Source organism: Pleurodeles waltl, chromosome 5 (assembly GCF_031143425.1).
Source record: "Pleurodeles waltl isolate 20211129_DDA chromosome 5, aPleWal1.hap1.20221129, whole genome shotgun sequence".
Lineage (NCBI taxonomy): Eukaryota > Metazoa > Chordata > Amphibia > Caudata > Salamandridae > Pleurodeles > Pleurodeles waltl.
Window position 1 is genome coordinate 203821611 of NC_090444.1, and position 16501 is coordinate 203838111.

General features: G+C 40.3%; 1 protein-coding gene across 1 annotated transcript in view; it reads right to left on the reverse strand.

The window, feature by feature from the left end:
• SMYD2 (SET and MYND domain containing 2) overlaps window positions 1-16501 on the reverse strand; it is a 203154-nt gene that overhangs the window by 84106 nt on the left and 102547 nt on the right. The window contains exon 5 of the mRNA XM_069233900.1: window positions 2699-2823. Coding sequence (XP_069090001.1) covers window positions 2699-2823 — 125 coding nt within the window. The remainder of the gene's footprint in view (window positions 1-2698; window positions 2824-16501) is intronic.

Here is a 16501-nt window from a genome sequence, read left to right on the forward strand (position 1 = left end):
CTGGAAAATCATCATTGGTAGCACAGGTCAGCTGAACAATTTTCAAATCAAGAACCTCCTGACTTCAGATCACTGCCCCTGTAAAAAGAGTACCAAATACTTATTTTGCGATAGAATTTTTTTATCATTATACACATAGACAGAAAAGTGGTGCTTATGATGACCAAAACTTCGTGTGAAAGAGCTTTATCTGTTAGCAATTCATCCTGAAAAAAGGCTGAGGAAAATAAAGCACATGCCTGCAAACAATGGTGTGCATTGCATCAAGCTCAATAAACAGTACACAAGAGCACACCATGCTACTGACGCAAGCCTTCCTTTTGGCTACCAGACAATGGGCCCAGTGGAAGCACACAGAGATATGCGTGGAGTTCCTGATGCTAATCGATCCACACGAAGGTGCACTGTCCACTCCCTTGCTCACCAGAGGAAGAACAAATCCAATGCATAATGACTCCACTGAAGAGTCCAACAGACTAGCATTTGTAGCATCCAACAGAAGTGGAGAATCCACAGCAAACCAATCTGAGAAAATAAAAACATCATCCAAGCTGTCATAGGTCACATAAGAAGTGACAGAAGGCCTAACTATATCACAGTGTTCAAAAGGGTCGGGGAAAAGGAAGAAGAGTGAAAGACAAGAAAATGAGGTGGTTACTTTAGTTAACCCTACACCCTTTATGGTGGTGTTGTGTCTAGGAACCCATGCAAAATATAACTAGCACGACTGATTGATAGGGCCGCTCTTACTATTAGCAGATAACATTCCCCCAGTGCACTGCATATTGAAAGAAGAAAGACGGGTAGCACTGCTCTCCAGCATTTTATCTCTCAAAATATTGGATTCCTTTTGTTGAATATCCACCACCATCAGGCAGAAATAGCCAGAATAATGCACACCAAATCAATGCAGACCAGCACCAGCAACCCTATGTGCATTGTCATTTATTATGCAGACATTCCACCTCCTCGAGGGATGTTCAGTTGTCCGGCACTCAGTGTGGACCTGCCTTGCCAGCACCCCAAAAATCTAGATTAAACTCATTTAAACTCCTGTGACAAATTTAGTATGTTCTGTAAGAAAAACACAGCAAAGTCTTATCAGTAAAAATGCTCGACAGTGAAAGCAAGACTCTATGACGTGTTGCTTCATTCATCAAAAACGGTAGGCCTGCTGCAAAGAAAATTATCAAACACTGCTCATTACTAATTGACAGCCCTGTCATCTCCAAACAAGTCTCCTCAGCAGTTGTCACTGTACCCATTAGCAACAAAAACTCTGTCATTGGTACCTTGTTGCTTGTGGGTAAATACTGCTTTCCAGTGAAATGCAAATCAACGAAAGGAAGAATGCTGTGATACATGCCTATTCACCTGTGAGAGCTGCTCTACACCACTTTTATATTTCATAGAATAATATGCAACTACTTTCTTTCCCCGAGGGGCTGATCCCAAGGAGCTTTGCCCTTAGCATGACAACAATTATAGTAAGTCACTTGTGGAAAGAACTACTGCTAATCAACGCTGTTTGCCTAACAACCAAACAGCATGAAAAAGCAGGATGGACTGCCTAATAAAGGCCAAGGCATATACATCACTGATGTTCATCTACTTTAGAGTGGTAAAAAGGAAATCTCAGGGTTCCCAGCCTGTAGAGAATATTCAAGAAAGCCATGGGAATCAGCAAAATATACCAATGCTAGAGTTGTAAGTTTACCAACAAGTAGTTATTAATTTTAACAGATCACTGAACCAAGCTGCAGTCACTGATACTGGTCACTTCACTGAAACAATACTCAGTAGGGAAGAAATGTTTTTTACCTGTCAATCCAGTCTATTCAATGCACATTAGGTGCAGCCTTAAAGGTGTTTTTTCGAATGTGTCTTGCTAGGCTACAAGAGCATTCAACATATGATGTGGGAAGGGGGAGGAGAGAATTTAGCTATGCAAACCACGTTAGTTGCTCTGTCCTTATAGATGGATTCAACCAACTACTTCCTGGTTAAGACAGTGGCGACTACTGACCTCTAGCCCTTGAAACAACAGTAATATAACAGTCACTAGTAGATGCAACCAAAACCAGATATAAAGTTTTATCCACAAAGCAAATGTCAAGATGCATAAGAGATTGTGGAGACAGAATACGAAATAAGGCACTGTGATGGACACTGCAGATGCAATTTGGGTTTCTGTGAAGAAAGACTCGAATTCTCATAGGTGTTCCAGGTCAGTTAATGAAATCATTAATACAACAATAATTGCTATTCGCCAATGTGGGAAAGTCAAGGAAACAGCATAGCTTTCACCATTTGATTTTTTTGTGAAGAACACTCTCAACAAAGAGCATTTATAAGATGCATTCACTCACTATGGACATACGCTCATACAAACAATTTATTTCTGAGGGTATGAGATCTATCTGTGCAACAAAGGTCACATTCCGAGCTGGATGGCAAATGAAGAATTTAGACCAACACATCATGCAGATCGCTGCAGATCCACGGAAAGGTTGTAACGTAGTGGATACCAGAGTTTTATCCACGTTGGATCCCTAAACTTGTTACCTATGTGCCTCCCTTAATGCTGTGCACTCCCTAAAGAATCATATTGAAAGAAAAGATCAAACTGGACAACTGTTCCTTCCCCTGTGTAACCGTATCCATGGCACTGGAGAGCACCAGGTCTGGATCTACTCACCTGTGCAAAGAGGATTTCGAGTGCTGCATTATCTGGGTATGACAAGTGCTTTGAAAAAAAGTGATGAAGTGCAGCGATGTCGTTCTGGATCAGCTCTTTCTTCTCATTGTCTAACTTATCCATATCTGGGGACAAACAAGAAGAGAATTACACTGCAGTGAATTTCTGAGTGCCAAGGAAGAGAACTAGGTTGCAAAGTAAGACTCGCTTTATGTTTTTATCACCTGCAGCAGTTAATATTGCAAACAGTAGAAACGGTGAGGCAAACATTATGTAAGCACACAATACATAGAAATCCTTAGCTTATAGTAATTCAGATGCGTTCCTTGTTGCCTGAACTGATGGAGGTCACAGAGTGGATTGCTGGGTCTAAAAGAGGTTGATCTGTCCTAAACTTCCTTGCCTACAAGACCTCTCAGTTAGGGACACCTCTAATACAGCTGCCTTTGTTTAATTAATATTTGCATATAATTTAGAGTGATTCTGCACACTACAGAAAGAAGTTTTGTTAGGTTAGCCACATTACTTAAAGCAACCGAGTGCTATCTTATAGCACAGAGGAGGACGACCAGCACCCTCGGAATGTGCACTGTCTGCAAAGCAAAGCAGACAGTGCACATTCCAAGGGTGCTGGGCAGGGGGCACCCTCACCACTAGCCTTTCCATGTCAGCGAAACCGCCATGCCAAGGCTGGTGGTGAGGGGAGTTGTAATCTGCAAGGTGGTTTGGAGTTCAGCGCCGCCCTGGCTGAGTACAGCTCTGACCTCCATCATGAACCATGTTCTAGCAGGGATGGCGGTCCCTTAGCGGGTCTGCCCGCCAAGTTTGTAATTGGGTGGTCGGAGCACCCGGAGTGCGGCAGTCCGATTGTCAATGCGACCGCTACACTTGTATTGAGGCCCTAAATCATTAAACAGCCCCAGACATATGCGATGTGCGAGATTCTGTTTCCCATGCTGCGAGGTAGGAAGGCGGTTTCTGCCCTCTAATTATAGCATGTTTCTTAACACAGTGACAACTGAACTTTGTGTAGTACAGAGATCTGAAATGTCCGTTCTATTAGCAGGCAGAAGTAGGGGATTTGCAAAGCAAAAAAGGCAGCATGTATGGTTTCGTTCTATCTTCCTTCTACATCTCGTTAACTCATCTTTCCACTGTTTCGTGTTTGTATTATTCCACTGCTTCTTGTATGTACTCCATCTACGAGTTACCATGCTTAGGTAAGATCAAGAAGAAAAATTAGAGCACATGCAGTATACTGATGCACATGCTGTGTACTAGAGAAGGGCTAGAACTAAAGAAGTTTCTTAATTTGTCATACCTAGCCCCTACTACGTCACAGAGGATGTATCACACACATACATCATCACTGGGAAGCAAGGGGATTGAAGCTACTATGAGCCTACAGCATACAGACAAACTTGTTCGTCAGCAAAAACTGGCCAAACTGAAAATGGGCTCGCAAAGGATAATCCAGCGTGTACTTCTTATAGAGGCTGTGTGTATCCAAAGTGGGTGCTTGCATATCATTTCTATAGCATTCTATTTGTTTTGACGTAAAGTCCCTAAGGTTTGTCTCCAGCTTAGCTAGGCCCTACTCCATCATAGCTCATAGATGTGACATCTTCTCTGCCTCCGGCAACGGACATCGCCATGTTCCGTGTTTTTGTAGAATCATTGTCATGCCCTTGTTCTAGCACTGTTATCACCAGACCTTAATTTTCAAAGAACTGTGATATCATTACATTCTTTGATCAATGACAGATACAAAACCGAAGGCGACACTCATCCACGTCAGATGTTCATTCCCCATTATGCCAAGGATAAATAACAAACAATACAGATATTTGATCAAAAGAGTATAATCTGAAACGAAATCTTTCTTCTTTATATGTCCATTAAGACAACGTCAGAAACGTATACTTGGATGTTCATAATCTAGCTCCGACATTCCAATCTCTGATAAAGCTCAGGATATAAGGGATGTCGATCGCTCACTTAGTAGAGAGGTCCTTCGTTCAGATTATCATCCGAGATTCTGACAGAGACGATCTCATCTACTTCCAGGATATTCCACACTTCGCAGATGATACATCTTTCCTGAAGCTGATAAAGCCCAGTCCTGGCGGAAGACTGATTGACTGCAACTGCAGTGGTGCTTGCACTTTGTTGACAGCAAAGGCTTTCTTTATCAGCAGAGGCGTCAAGACTGTATTACCACAAAGTATGCAGTGCACCTACTTCTCCCTAAGAAACTTTAGAGTGCAAGTTCCTCTGCCTTTCATGCTCTCAGAATACAGCAAACAGAAATAGGCAATAGGGGTTTTAAAATAATATTTTAAAAGTTTTAGCAATGCTAGAAATGTTCATTTTATTTTAGTTACTTGTAAGTGCCTCATTGCTGGTTTTATAATGTTCTGTGTAGTTTTCTTGACGTACTAATAAACAGACTGTTTCTGTTGTAACAAATACTTTTAACATAAAAGTGTTCATTCCTCCTAGTACGGTGCGCGATACTGTGAATTACAAAAATGAGATTGTTGCTGTTTCCCTGGTTCCCCTGGACCTTTCATGGGATTGTTACTACCCCAAAAGCAATACCTCTATATCAACTACACATTGAATAGTGTCTTTGCAGGACTACAGTGACTCGCCTCTCATGCTCAGCGCAGGTGTCACCCGTGGGTGAGAAGGTACCCCTTGTAGAATTACACCAATGTCGTAACATACACAGCAGTTCTGTCATAAGGACCTCCTGGACCACAGTTGTTTCCCCCTGTTTTTAGCTTTGTTTTATATTTTACATTTACACATAGTACCTGCACTGCTTTTAGCATGGTTTATTAAGTGATTACTTTTTACATACTTTTATCAGCTTGCTTTATTCTAGGAATACAAAGAACAAGCTGTTTGTTTAGTTCACCTTTGCACAAAATGTAATCAGTATTTTCTGTCCAAGGTTAAGAACACTGCACACAATATCCTGGTTTCTGTTGCCCGTTCAGGAGACAGTTTCTAACACACCAGACACAGCACTGCATCAGTGCTTTTCTCCCAACCCAGTATGGCTTTACACACACACACATATATATATATATATATATATATATATATATATATATATATATATATATATATATATATATATATAAACAATGTTTTCCGATTCGAAATTTCCGGAGCGGGAGGAAACACGGCCGAACCCGACGGCGGAAAGAAAACAATCTAACAGGGAGTCGATTCCCATGCGCATTGGAACCGAAGAGGAGGAGTCACTCGATCTCGTGACTCGAAAACACTTCTTCGAAGAAAAACAACTTGTAACACTCCGAGCCCAACACTAGATGGCAGAAGTATAATGCACAGCATGTGCATCTGCAGTTACACATGCCACCGAACATATATATATATATATATATATATATATATATATACATAGATATATATATCTATAAACAATGCACTGACCGGGAATGGGCAAAAGGCATTCCAGCCACGGCCATCCTGGGACGAATGCTGCGTTCGACATGTAGCTCTGTTGGCGCTAATCTACCAGCTTCCCAAGAGGATTGTCATCTACACCGCAGGCCGACTCCTGATACGATCTTCCGGTATGGGGCTACGGCTAATGCTTTAGATCGGGCCAGGTAGAATGGTGTACCTGCTATTCTGTCGAGTTTAGTCTTAGGGTTAGGTAGGAACCTCTGGAATTTCTAGAATCTCATTTACCATAGTTGGGCTATTCATTGTCTTTACCATGTTTGTAATGCTGGTCACTTTGCTTCGTTTCATCTACCTAATAATCGCAGCTAATACACTCTATGCAAGATTACAGTTGTTTCAATAAATGTATTGAAAACTTATCTTGTGTATCTTTTGTGTTTCTCCTGAGCATGCATGAGTAATACAACAAAAGGGTAAGATCTGTTTCCATGACTTCCTTGAGGAGTCAGTGTGTCATGTTGAGGTTACCGTAAGCAGCCTTCACCGGGTGAGGCACTGTGAGCTAGCCACAAATTTTAGCCAACCGTTTCCGATGGTGTGGATGGACTTGTTCTAATACGCAGCCCTATTACCTTAGTAGGAATGGTATTACAGTTTAAACCTATTGACGCTGCTTTGGGCTTAAAGTTATGACCATGGATTGAAGTCCAGTAACATTAGAAAAATGCACACTTTTGAATAGGTAACAGTCTAAAGGAAGTGTGCAGTAACTCTGTACATAATAATATGAAAGTATTTTTAGCATTCCACAGGATGGAGAATATTTTCTGCTTCAGAAGAGGGATCAGCAACAAAGTTGGAAGATACAGTGCCTCAAATATCATGTAACAGACCCAGGTATGCATGGGTTCCTCCTTGGATAACCACTTCAGAGCCACAGCAGATAAAACTATAATCCCAAATTCTATGCAGATTGGTGACCTGAGAGACATATGTTTAGTAGGTGACCTGATATTTTTTAAGTTTAATTATCCTGGGCTACAAAAATCTCAGAGTAAATTAACAGGTAAGGCAAACAAATCAGAGCAAAAAAAAGCTCAATAATGGTACAGATAAATAAAACACGTCAAGTGTAAGGGTTATGTTGAAGAAATATATACCTTAGAAGTGCACGTTCAATACAAATAGGTGGGTTAAGGTAACTAAAAGGGGTGGGGCTCTCCATAAAGAGAAAAAAAGTTAAAGAATACATGCTAACATTGGAAGGAAGGGCTTAAAGTGGGAAAAGGAAAATATAAAGCACGGCAAAGGAAGGAGAAAGAAGTTGTTCCAGGTAGAAAAGCCCAGAGATTACTACATAATTAAGAATAAACATACAAACTCGAGGTTATTCACTGTGAAATTAAACACCCGTGATTAATCTCGAAGGGAACAATCACCCTATGAAAAACATATAGGACTGTTCAGGAAGACTTCGAAATCTCTTAAGAGTTTTCTTCTCTAATGAGTTGGAAATCCTCTTTAGAATTCGTGTGAGTGTATGAATCACTCTCATACAGAACTTGAAAAAATCTATCTACCAGCCAACAGAATGTCATTTAATATGCATGGCATTAGGTTAATTGCTCGGACCAGAGCTCAGTGATTCAATCTCACTTTCTTTGTACATAAACGCTTCTTAGATAGTTTTCACGCTGCTTGAATTATTGCTTATCCTTTAACAGATCTTATCTTTGTGACATTATGTTGTTACAAACATAAGATAATGATGGCTATAAGCCCCAATGTCCGCACATCCCAAGCTGTACACAAATTTAGGAAAATAGATGTACGTAATCATAAACACAAAAAGTAAAGTTATCGTCTTTTGGCACCCATAGATACGCTGACTGTTGGTACCGCGTCTACAGTTTTTCAGCACCGTAGTATGCTATATCAGTGAGGACTATCGCTACTTAATGTGTAGACTTAGACGTGTTGATTTGTGCACTTCTCACTCCCTAATAGGTTGGGGCAGTTGCACATTTTTTTACGTGTTACGATATGCACGGAGTAAAGTTGTGTAGTTTATTGCCACCACTGTTTATGAATTAGGCTGCAGCACTTTGGTTGTGTTTATTCATGTATTTGCTTCTGTGAATGGTTTGGACATGTTTAGGTGGAGCATAGCAGCGCGCAAGCGCTGCTTTTCCGACGTGTTGGTATGTATCTGGGGTTTTAACCACGCCCATCACTATCATTTGTTCATGGGCTTTCCTTTCAAAACCTCTTTGTTTTCATTGGTAACTGCTTGACGCTTGTCCCTCCTTAGGGGGGTTTTGTTACTGCCTTGCCCATCCATCCGTTACTTGGATAATTGCACTTTTGCCGATAACTTTGATTGCGAGCAAACTTCCTTTTCCTTTTGTCTTTCTCTTTGCGCTCACGGTGGCCATTTGAATCAGCTCACTTATGTTAACTGTTTTACTTTTTATTTTCAGTTTGTGTGGCAAGAAAAGTCCAGTTAGGAATTTATAACGTTATTAGCTCTACTTCAAGCAAACGCAAGACCCACTGCATTGCAAATGTTTGTTTCCATTCTTTGCCCTTATACCTGTATTATCTAGGTGATCAGTTCCTCTTTTAAAACCCCATGATAGTTTAAGCCCTATTCCACTTCACAATGAAATATTGTTATTTCTTTATATTTCAGTGAATGACTATGCTATTGCCTTTTAAACTTAGGATATTAGCACTAGTTGTAGACTTCAGGTACAGTTTCTCCTTTCTAGCATATTTCTAATCCTCTTATTGCTAGCTAAACATCCATTAGCCACTCACGACAAGAGATTCTGTTTGTATTGCGATTTTCTTTTCCTCTTCTTTAGTCTTTGAAATCTCTTGTTACTGTCATCCACGATATTCTCCCTGTTTCATCATTTTTTTGTTTCATTATATAAACTGGCACGATTCTAGAGCACTCTCTAAGAACTTAGCATGGCCAGTCTACTAGTCACAATCTGTTTTGGGCTTTCTTCATACGCATTAGGCTTTTAATTAGACATTCTTCAGAACTTCAAAGGTGTTCTTCTTATGCTAGCTGGTGATGGTGACTTAATCAGTTACTTTTCTTATCCCTATGTCATTGTTACATTTGTGTAAGATACCCCATATATCTTCTTGCAGCCTTGATAGCAGTATAGATGACGAAACATGTGTCGGCTATCTGTCTGTAATGGATTTTACACACAAAAATGTGAATGACTGTGAAAAGAATAAATCAAAAACCAACACGACTGAGACTGCAACACTTCTTTATTGGTCATACTATTGGTTCACTGGACTTCTATGGGTGCTTCGGCATTATGTTATATTAGAAACAGTGTGACCAAGCTCATCACTCAAGGGCAGGGGTGCGACAATTTAGACCCCTGAAACAGCAAAAGGAAGGTCTTCAACTAGGTGTAAATCCTAGAATTAGAATCTAGTGGGCCATGCCACTCTTTTGACAGGTAGAGCTACGATAGATTATATTTATTTACTTGGGCATCAGGGGACTGGCCAGAAGGTGTACAACGTTTATAGGAATCTGTTTATTAAAGATGCATCAATTAGTAAACCAGGATTCTTGATGGGCCTGAACTGTCTGTGCCACGCAGACTCCTGTGTGGTGTACAACAATCTGCTGAGTCTGCCTGCTTAAATGTTCTGAATGCCCATTATGTGAGTGCAGGGAAGGAGGGGTTTACCGGCCACTTTAGAACCCAGAACTGTATATCTAAATATGTGTTTGGAAGCAGCAATGCATTGGTCCTCTTTGCTTGCTCATACACGACATTCCAGCAAAGAGTTCTAGTATAAATTAGAAACCTCTTTCTTTGACCAATAGAAAGCCCTTCCTTCAGAGCCAGAAAGTCTTTTTTTAGCCTCACAAAGTCTATCTGTAGAATGTTTTTTTATCTTGAGACATATCAACTCCCCAGGGTGCCCATGGTAACAACTAAGCTGCATTTGAGAAGTCTAAGGTCAGAGAAACATGTGTCCTGTTGGTGGGAGAGGAGGATAAACTTACCTTCACGGTAGCTCGTATACTCTTAAGTCAAGGGCTTGCTGCTAGTCTCACCTGTGAATGCCATGCCACCTACTGGTAGGACCCAAAAATGCATCTCAAATTAGTTTTAAAGTAGACAATGCAGAGTTCTGCTTGGCCAGTCCTGCAAGTGACTGCCTGCATATGTAAATAAAAAGGTCCCCATCAGTGTGATCTGAAAATGTGTTCATGCAAGGCCTGGGCTAGCTGGCAAACTATTTTCAGTTTTACAAGCCACAGAGGGCATTGGACACAAAACTTGCCATTTCCAAGTAGCATTGAAACAAAATGGGTGGGAGATAAATTGAAGTTGGGGGAAATTTGTTATGTAATCCACTTTCCGTTGAACACCTGACTGCTGAATGTTTGATGTTTTAAATTTAAGTTTAGAAATTATTTTGTACGCCATTCGTGGTGACGGCGAATATCACCAGGGCCTGATTACATTAAATTTACCTATTTTATCTGTTTGATTACTTATCATGTTAGTCACCATTTTACCTTTGGATTCTGTTGTAAAATTTGAGTTGTTGTATTACATTGGACTGTTTCATTGTGTTCAGTGCTTTCAAGCAGATTCATTTCTAGAATTGATTGTGCTTTATAAATGAAGTAAATACAAATGGATTTGCCAAAAGGAGAGAGTTAGGTCGAGGAATTTGGAGCAGGAAATGGCTTCAAGGCTAGGAGTAATGGAGATGCTATAAAAGTAACTTTAACATTCCCAGTCATCCTGGCTTGCCCTCATCTATGCCCAACCATGATATAGCTTCTAGAGCGAGACATCAGAAGAACAGGAGGAGGTGAAAGGAAGCAATGGGCAGAGGGTGACTCAAGTAAGACTTCCTGTCCAAACTGCATACTACTTTTGGATGAAGCATCTAGAGCACAGTACATTGCAGAATCCATATAGTGTGGTACATGAACCCACTCTGCATGCCTCCCAGATAGAAAATACCAAGAGAATGTCACCAATATTGTCTTGGCACTAGAGGGATGTGCATGGACATATGAAGTTAGGGAGTTAGGGATTTCCTGTTAAAGGAAGAGCTACAGGATATGCATGAGTAATTCATCTGTAGTTGTGGGTTTTTAAAGAAGCTTTCTGTTGTCAAAGCCACTGTTTCTAATAATAAGCTGATTCAAATATACAGTTTGCTGACTGACAGAAAAAAGTGTGATTGACATCCACATTGCGTACCAGTTTCTCAGCTGAGGTACTCTGGGGGTGCAGAAGAAAGAGACCTGGAGATACGTCTAATTTACTTGAAAATCATGTTACATCTTAGAGATTAAAGTTGGGCGAGTTCAGAGTACCACCTTGATTTAAAATTAAATGGCGAATGGTTCAAATTTTCATAGGTTCAACAACTTGCCTCTAGCCCTGGTCAATGTACTGACAATCAGGATTTACCTCTATGCATGAAAGAAGCTTCACGTAGCAATAAGCTATCAGTGTGAAGACCCTATCCGAGCATCAGACATGACAGAACAATGCTAAGATTCAACCTGGCAGTAGACTTCCCCAGTGCAGGAAACATATTTCAAATGGTCTTTCACAACTTCATGTGAAGTTCAGAGTAATTTCCTGGTCTTATTTCTGTATACTCAGATGGGACACAGAGCTATCTGCCTGAAGCCATTATTACCATAATCCCCAAGAAAGGCACACATAAAAATAAAATAAAAAAAGATTGACCAAACTCATTCACAAATGTTGACACAAAACTAGATAAGCGGAATCGCCTTGTGTCATCCAATATCAGATTTTTCTGCAATGAATTTGCCTCACTTAACAAACAGAAAAAGTGGTGTGTAGCAGCCTTGGATGCAGAAAATGCCTTTGACAGACTTGAATGGTCGTTTCTATTGCAAGCTGTACTCTTGTACATCTTCCTTCTAAAATCATAACACGAATATGTCACCAGGAAGGTCCACATCTTAGTAGACAGATCTTGCCTCACTACTTAATAATGAGTAGATGAACCTAACAAAGAAGCTTGTTATCACCAATTCTCTTAATGTTCGCTGTAGAGACACTACAGGAAACAAATCAGACAAAACAGGCCTGCGTGGCACTACCGTTAATGACCATGAAGTGAAATAGTGGATAAATGCCAATGACATGCTCCTGCTACTCTTGAGTCCCATGAATATGAATCAACCAACACTAAATGACATCCATGTCTGCACTCTGGTGTCTGGTAAACAAACCAAAAAAATGCTATTCATTTATATAAACAATGACATTTGCCACTTTGGTTTGAGCTGGAACTTTCAATTAAGTACCTGGAGATAAATTGAGATACACCAATAATTGCGAGAAGACCATTTTATTGCTCCTGTCTTTAAATTCTCCTCTGATCGCTCTTTGAGGGACAATTTGTCAATGTTCTAAATTGCCACTAAGTAAAAAAGGAAATGATAATGGGAAGGACAAACCAACAAAAGGGAACTATTAAACAGCAATAAAGATTTTACAATTGCACTGTTGTTAAATACAGTACACCTCGATGAAGCACTAGACTATACCCTCAAATGTGTGACAGAAAGCATTATGACTGCACTCAAGAAATGGGCCCCCTTACATTATATTGGTGGGGTCGTTTAGATACCACAAAATGATAACATCCCTTATTGTAGTTAATCTCTCATTATTCCCCTTTGCCACCACTCAAATTTGTTTAGGAAAATATATGCGAAAACCTACAGAAATTCCAATGGCAAGAAAACAACCCAGTCCCGCTTCAGAAACTACAGGTACCTAAAAATGAAGGCGTGTCAACTTTTCAAATTTGCGAAGATACTAGCATGCATTTAGATAGCATTAGGCTTCACTATGGTCCATTGACAGAAAAATGTCAATAACCATCACAGGTGAGTTTAGAAGGCACAATCATCCACCCCTCCCTTTTTCAGTCATGAAACTATATCACCAAAAATTAATTACTTGACTCATTGCAAGTAATGAAATAAATCATAAGAATCTTTGGTATGAGATACAGCACTTCAGAGGAAGAATGACTTGCCCTTCATATCTGGAATAATGAATAAGTAAAAAGTAACAAGTATTAACAAACATAATAACTAGGTTGAAGTCAGTACTTTTGGAATTGGCCAGATCTTCAAATGGGATGGTATGATCCCCTTCTCCTCTCTTTTGACCACATATGTTCTGACAGTGTCTGCAGAAATGCATCCAATCAGCCCAAGCTGTCTATACACACAGACTCACATTCCAAGAAGGGATTGTAGGAAGAGCCAAAGATCAGCCCAGTAAGTGTAGACAAGAGGAGTGATGAGTGCCACGAAAGCCTATTCATTCTGCAGACACATTCTTCTTCATCTTTTTGTTAGCACCTCTACCCTGACCTTTTCCAACCACCAGTGGTCTCCATCCTGTACAAAACTGAGTGCAGGCCCACCCAAGTGACCTGGGCGCCGAAGGAAGCATCTTGAAATACACTGATGGGTCCACTGATCTGCCAGGCTGTGCTGATATATGGCTAACTTGATAGGTCCTGGGCAATCCTTGGGTGTGCCTTCTGTCCTCAATTGTCCATCTATGTTCTCCTAGAGGGTGAGAACCCCACTCAACCTTTTTCATTGGCAAGATAAATCCTTTCTGGTCATCTGTGAAGGTACAGCGAAAGGGCAAAGGGAGATAAAGGAGGTTTCCCTGGTAAATGTTTCTTGGACGCTTATTTTATTTATTTTACTATGGGATTGATGTATCATGGGCCTCACTGTACAGGTAGTGCAGTCTTTCACAAACAATAACTAATGGCATACAGCTAGCAAACAGCACATGCAGGTTCAGATTACGGACGTGGAATGGTAAATTCAAACTATGAGAAGAGCAGAACAATAACAAGCAACACTAGCTGATGAGCCCATAAATTACTTGGTGTCAGACTGAATCTGAATAGATTAGATTTAGAACCCTATTGAAGTTTAGGGCGTTTGAATTGCACCTGAGGTTTTCAGGGAGACTGTTCAAGGTTTTGGGAGCTTAACAAGAGAACACTGGATTGAGTGTTTTTGATGTTTGTGTTATGAGGGTACAAAAATAGTATAAATGTGTTTCTGGTGTTTCGCTGTCCTCCTGTGATGCTGAGTTTGCTTCTTAAGTAGAAGAGCAAACCAAGGTGAATGGCCTTTAGAGTCAATTCTGGCCTTTAGCAGCAGCTAGTGTAGGTCTCTTAAAGTGAGTGTAAGATGGTTCAAGGAGGTGCCACAGAAAAGATGGGGAGGCCAGCTAGCATGGTATTGCCACCATCAAGGCGAGATAGAACCAAAGAGTTTTTAAATTTGCTGACTGGACAGCAGATTTTAACTTACCAAGAAGGTATAAATTAATGTGGTAATGTCTTCTTGAGTGGTTCCATAGATTGTATATATTATCTGTGTTAATCATAATTCCACTTACTATCCCGATCACTAAGAGTATGGTACAAGACCTAGGACTTGATAGGTGGATTGTGTGCTCGAATTCCCTCCCATACATTAGTCCCTTCCTTAACATTAGTCAACAGGTTATTTTGAGAGAGGATTGCTATCCTTGCATTGAGAGCAGCGTTTTACTATCACAGTGGTAATCATGAACCGTATATTGGGAGTTCTCAATTTTGATGGTATTATGGTGGTCAGCTCTTCTCGCAGAGGATGACATAGGCCATTGTTTCCCATGAGGGAGGGCTCTGATTCCTATAGTTTGTGAACACTTGCTTACCACCAGCAAAGTAATCAGGAACAGTACGTTTTGATAACGATCTGGAAACTCAATGTAGACACTTTGTTTTGATCAATACGTCGGCAGTTTCTACTATGTGATTTCTACTACTTAATTTTATGTTTTACTGTGACCATGTTTGAAGGGGTTATAAAATGGTTGCTTTTTCAAATAACAACTATCCATATATGTTATATCTTCATCACAACGACTGTCATACTACTCTACACACTCCTTAAATAATATCCCAGTTGAGCTAATACTGGTCTGATTGTCCACCTAACTCTTGAGTGCCAAGGAGTCTTTGCAAGCCAGATTTCCACCTCAAACTAAATACCCAGCACCCAGGTTGGAAGAACCCATACATTCTTACCTTTCACGTTGTTAGGTTGTCCCAACAGCTCCTCACATTTGTCAAAAAGACTGACATAAGCAAAGTGACTGGAAGCCTGCGAAGCAATGCCTTGTAAGTGTGGAAGTCCTCAACCGCCCTAATCTTGAGGGTAAGAAGTAAGCACACCAGGGTGTGATTTTTTTATCTTAAGAACACAGGGGCTGAACTGGAAAAGGATGCTTACGAATTACAACAAGGCTCAAATGTTTCTAAATAGTCCTGAAGTCGCCATGCCATGCCTGGGACTATGTTATAAAAGACACCTGGAAAGAGAATTAAGGACACCTAAATTGTAAAATATGTGGGATTGTGTCAGTCTACTCATTGCTAAACTGTGTTTGCATGGCTTAGTACAATGCCACACAATAGTAAGGAAGCAACACATGCAGGGACTCAGTGGCTCAAAACACAACAGAAGCAGTGAATATCCGCTTTGGCAACGCTGCAGTCCCTTGTTGACACATGAAAGAATCAACATTATGACGACTGTAAAGAAATATTTATCTAGTTCAGTAAACCAGTCCACGTAGGAGTCAGCCTTTACAATCTAGAGGCCCACACGATTAATTTAAAAATGCATTATGAGATTAGACGAGGCCCTTATTCCACTTAAGGAAACAGGCACTCTAACGAAAAACAGGTGGGCGAAATAAACAATACTTTAGGGCTTCAATATTACAGGCAACAGTGGTTGAGAATAAAACTAAATTAAGGCAAAACAAGGATACAACAAATAAGCAATATAAAAAGCCAATGAACTCATCCTTAATGTGTTGTACTAATGATACCTTGTGGAATCGTGAACTAGGATTCCCTAGAATCTTAAGCATCATTAGGAGGAGATGCAATATTGTGTAGAGTTTGTAATGATTTACAGATCTAACAGATTATACCAATGGGTTGTCAAAACAATGGTCATGGTTTGCGACCAATGAACCACCATTATATTTTGATATTGGCCACTTTCAGCTCTTGACAGCAGCTACAAAAGAGAGCAGCTAAAAAAAATATAAAATCCCTTCCATGCTCAGTAAACAATGAAAACACATTATGGGCATTCTGTGTGGTGATCGAGATTGATGCAAAAACATTGCCAAAACTGGAGTGAAACTTCAACACCACATGTTTTACAAATCCACCCAGAACCCTTGGGTGGGGTGGTCT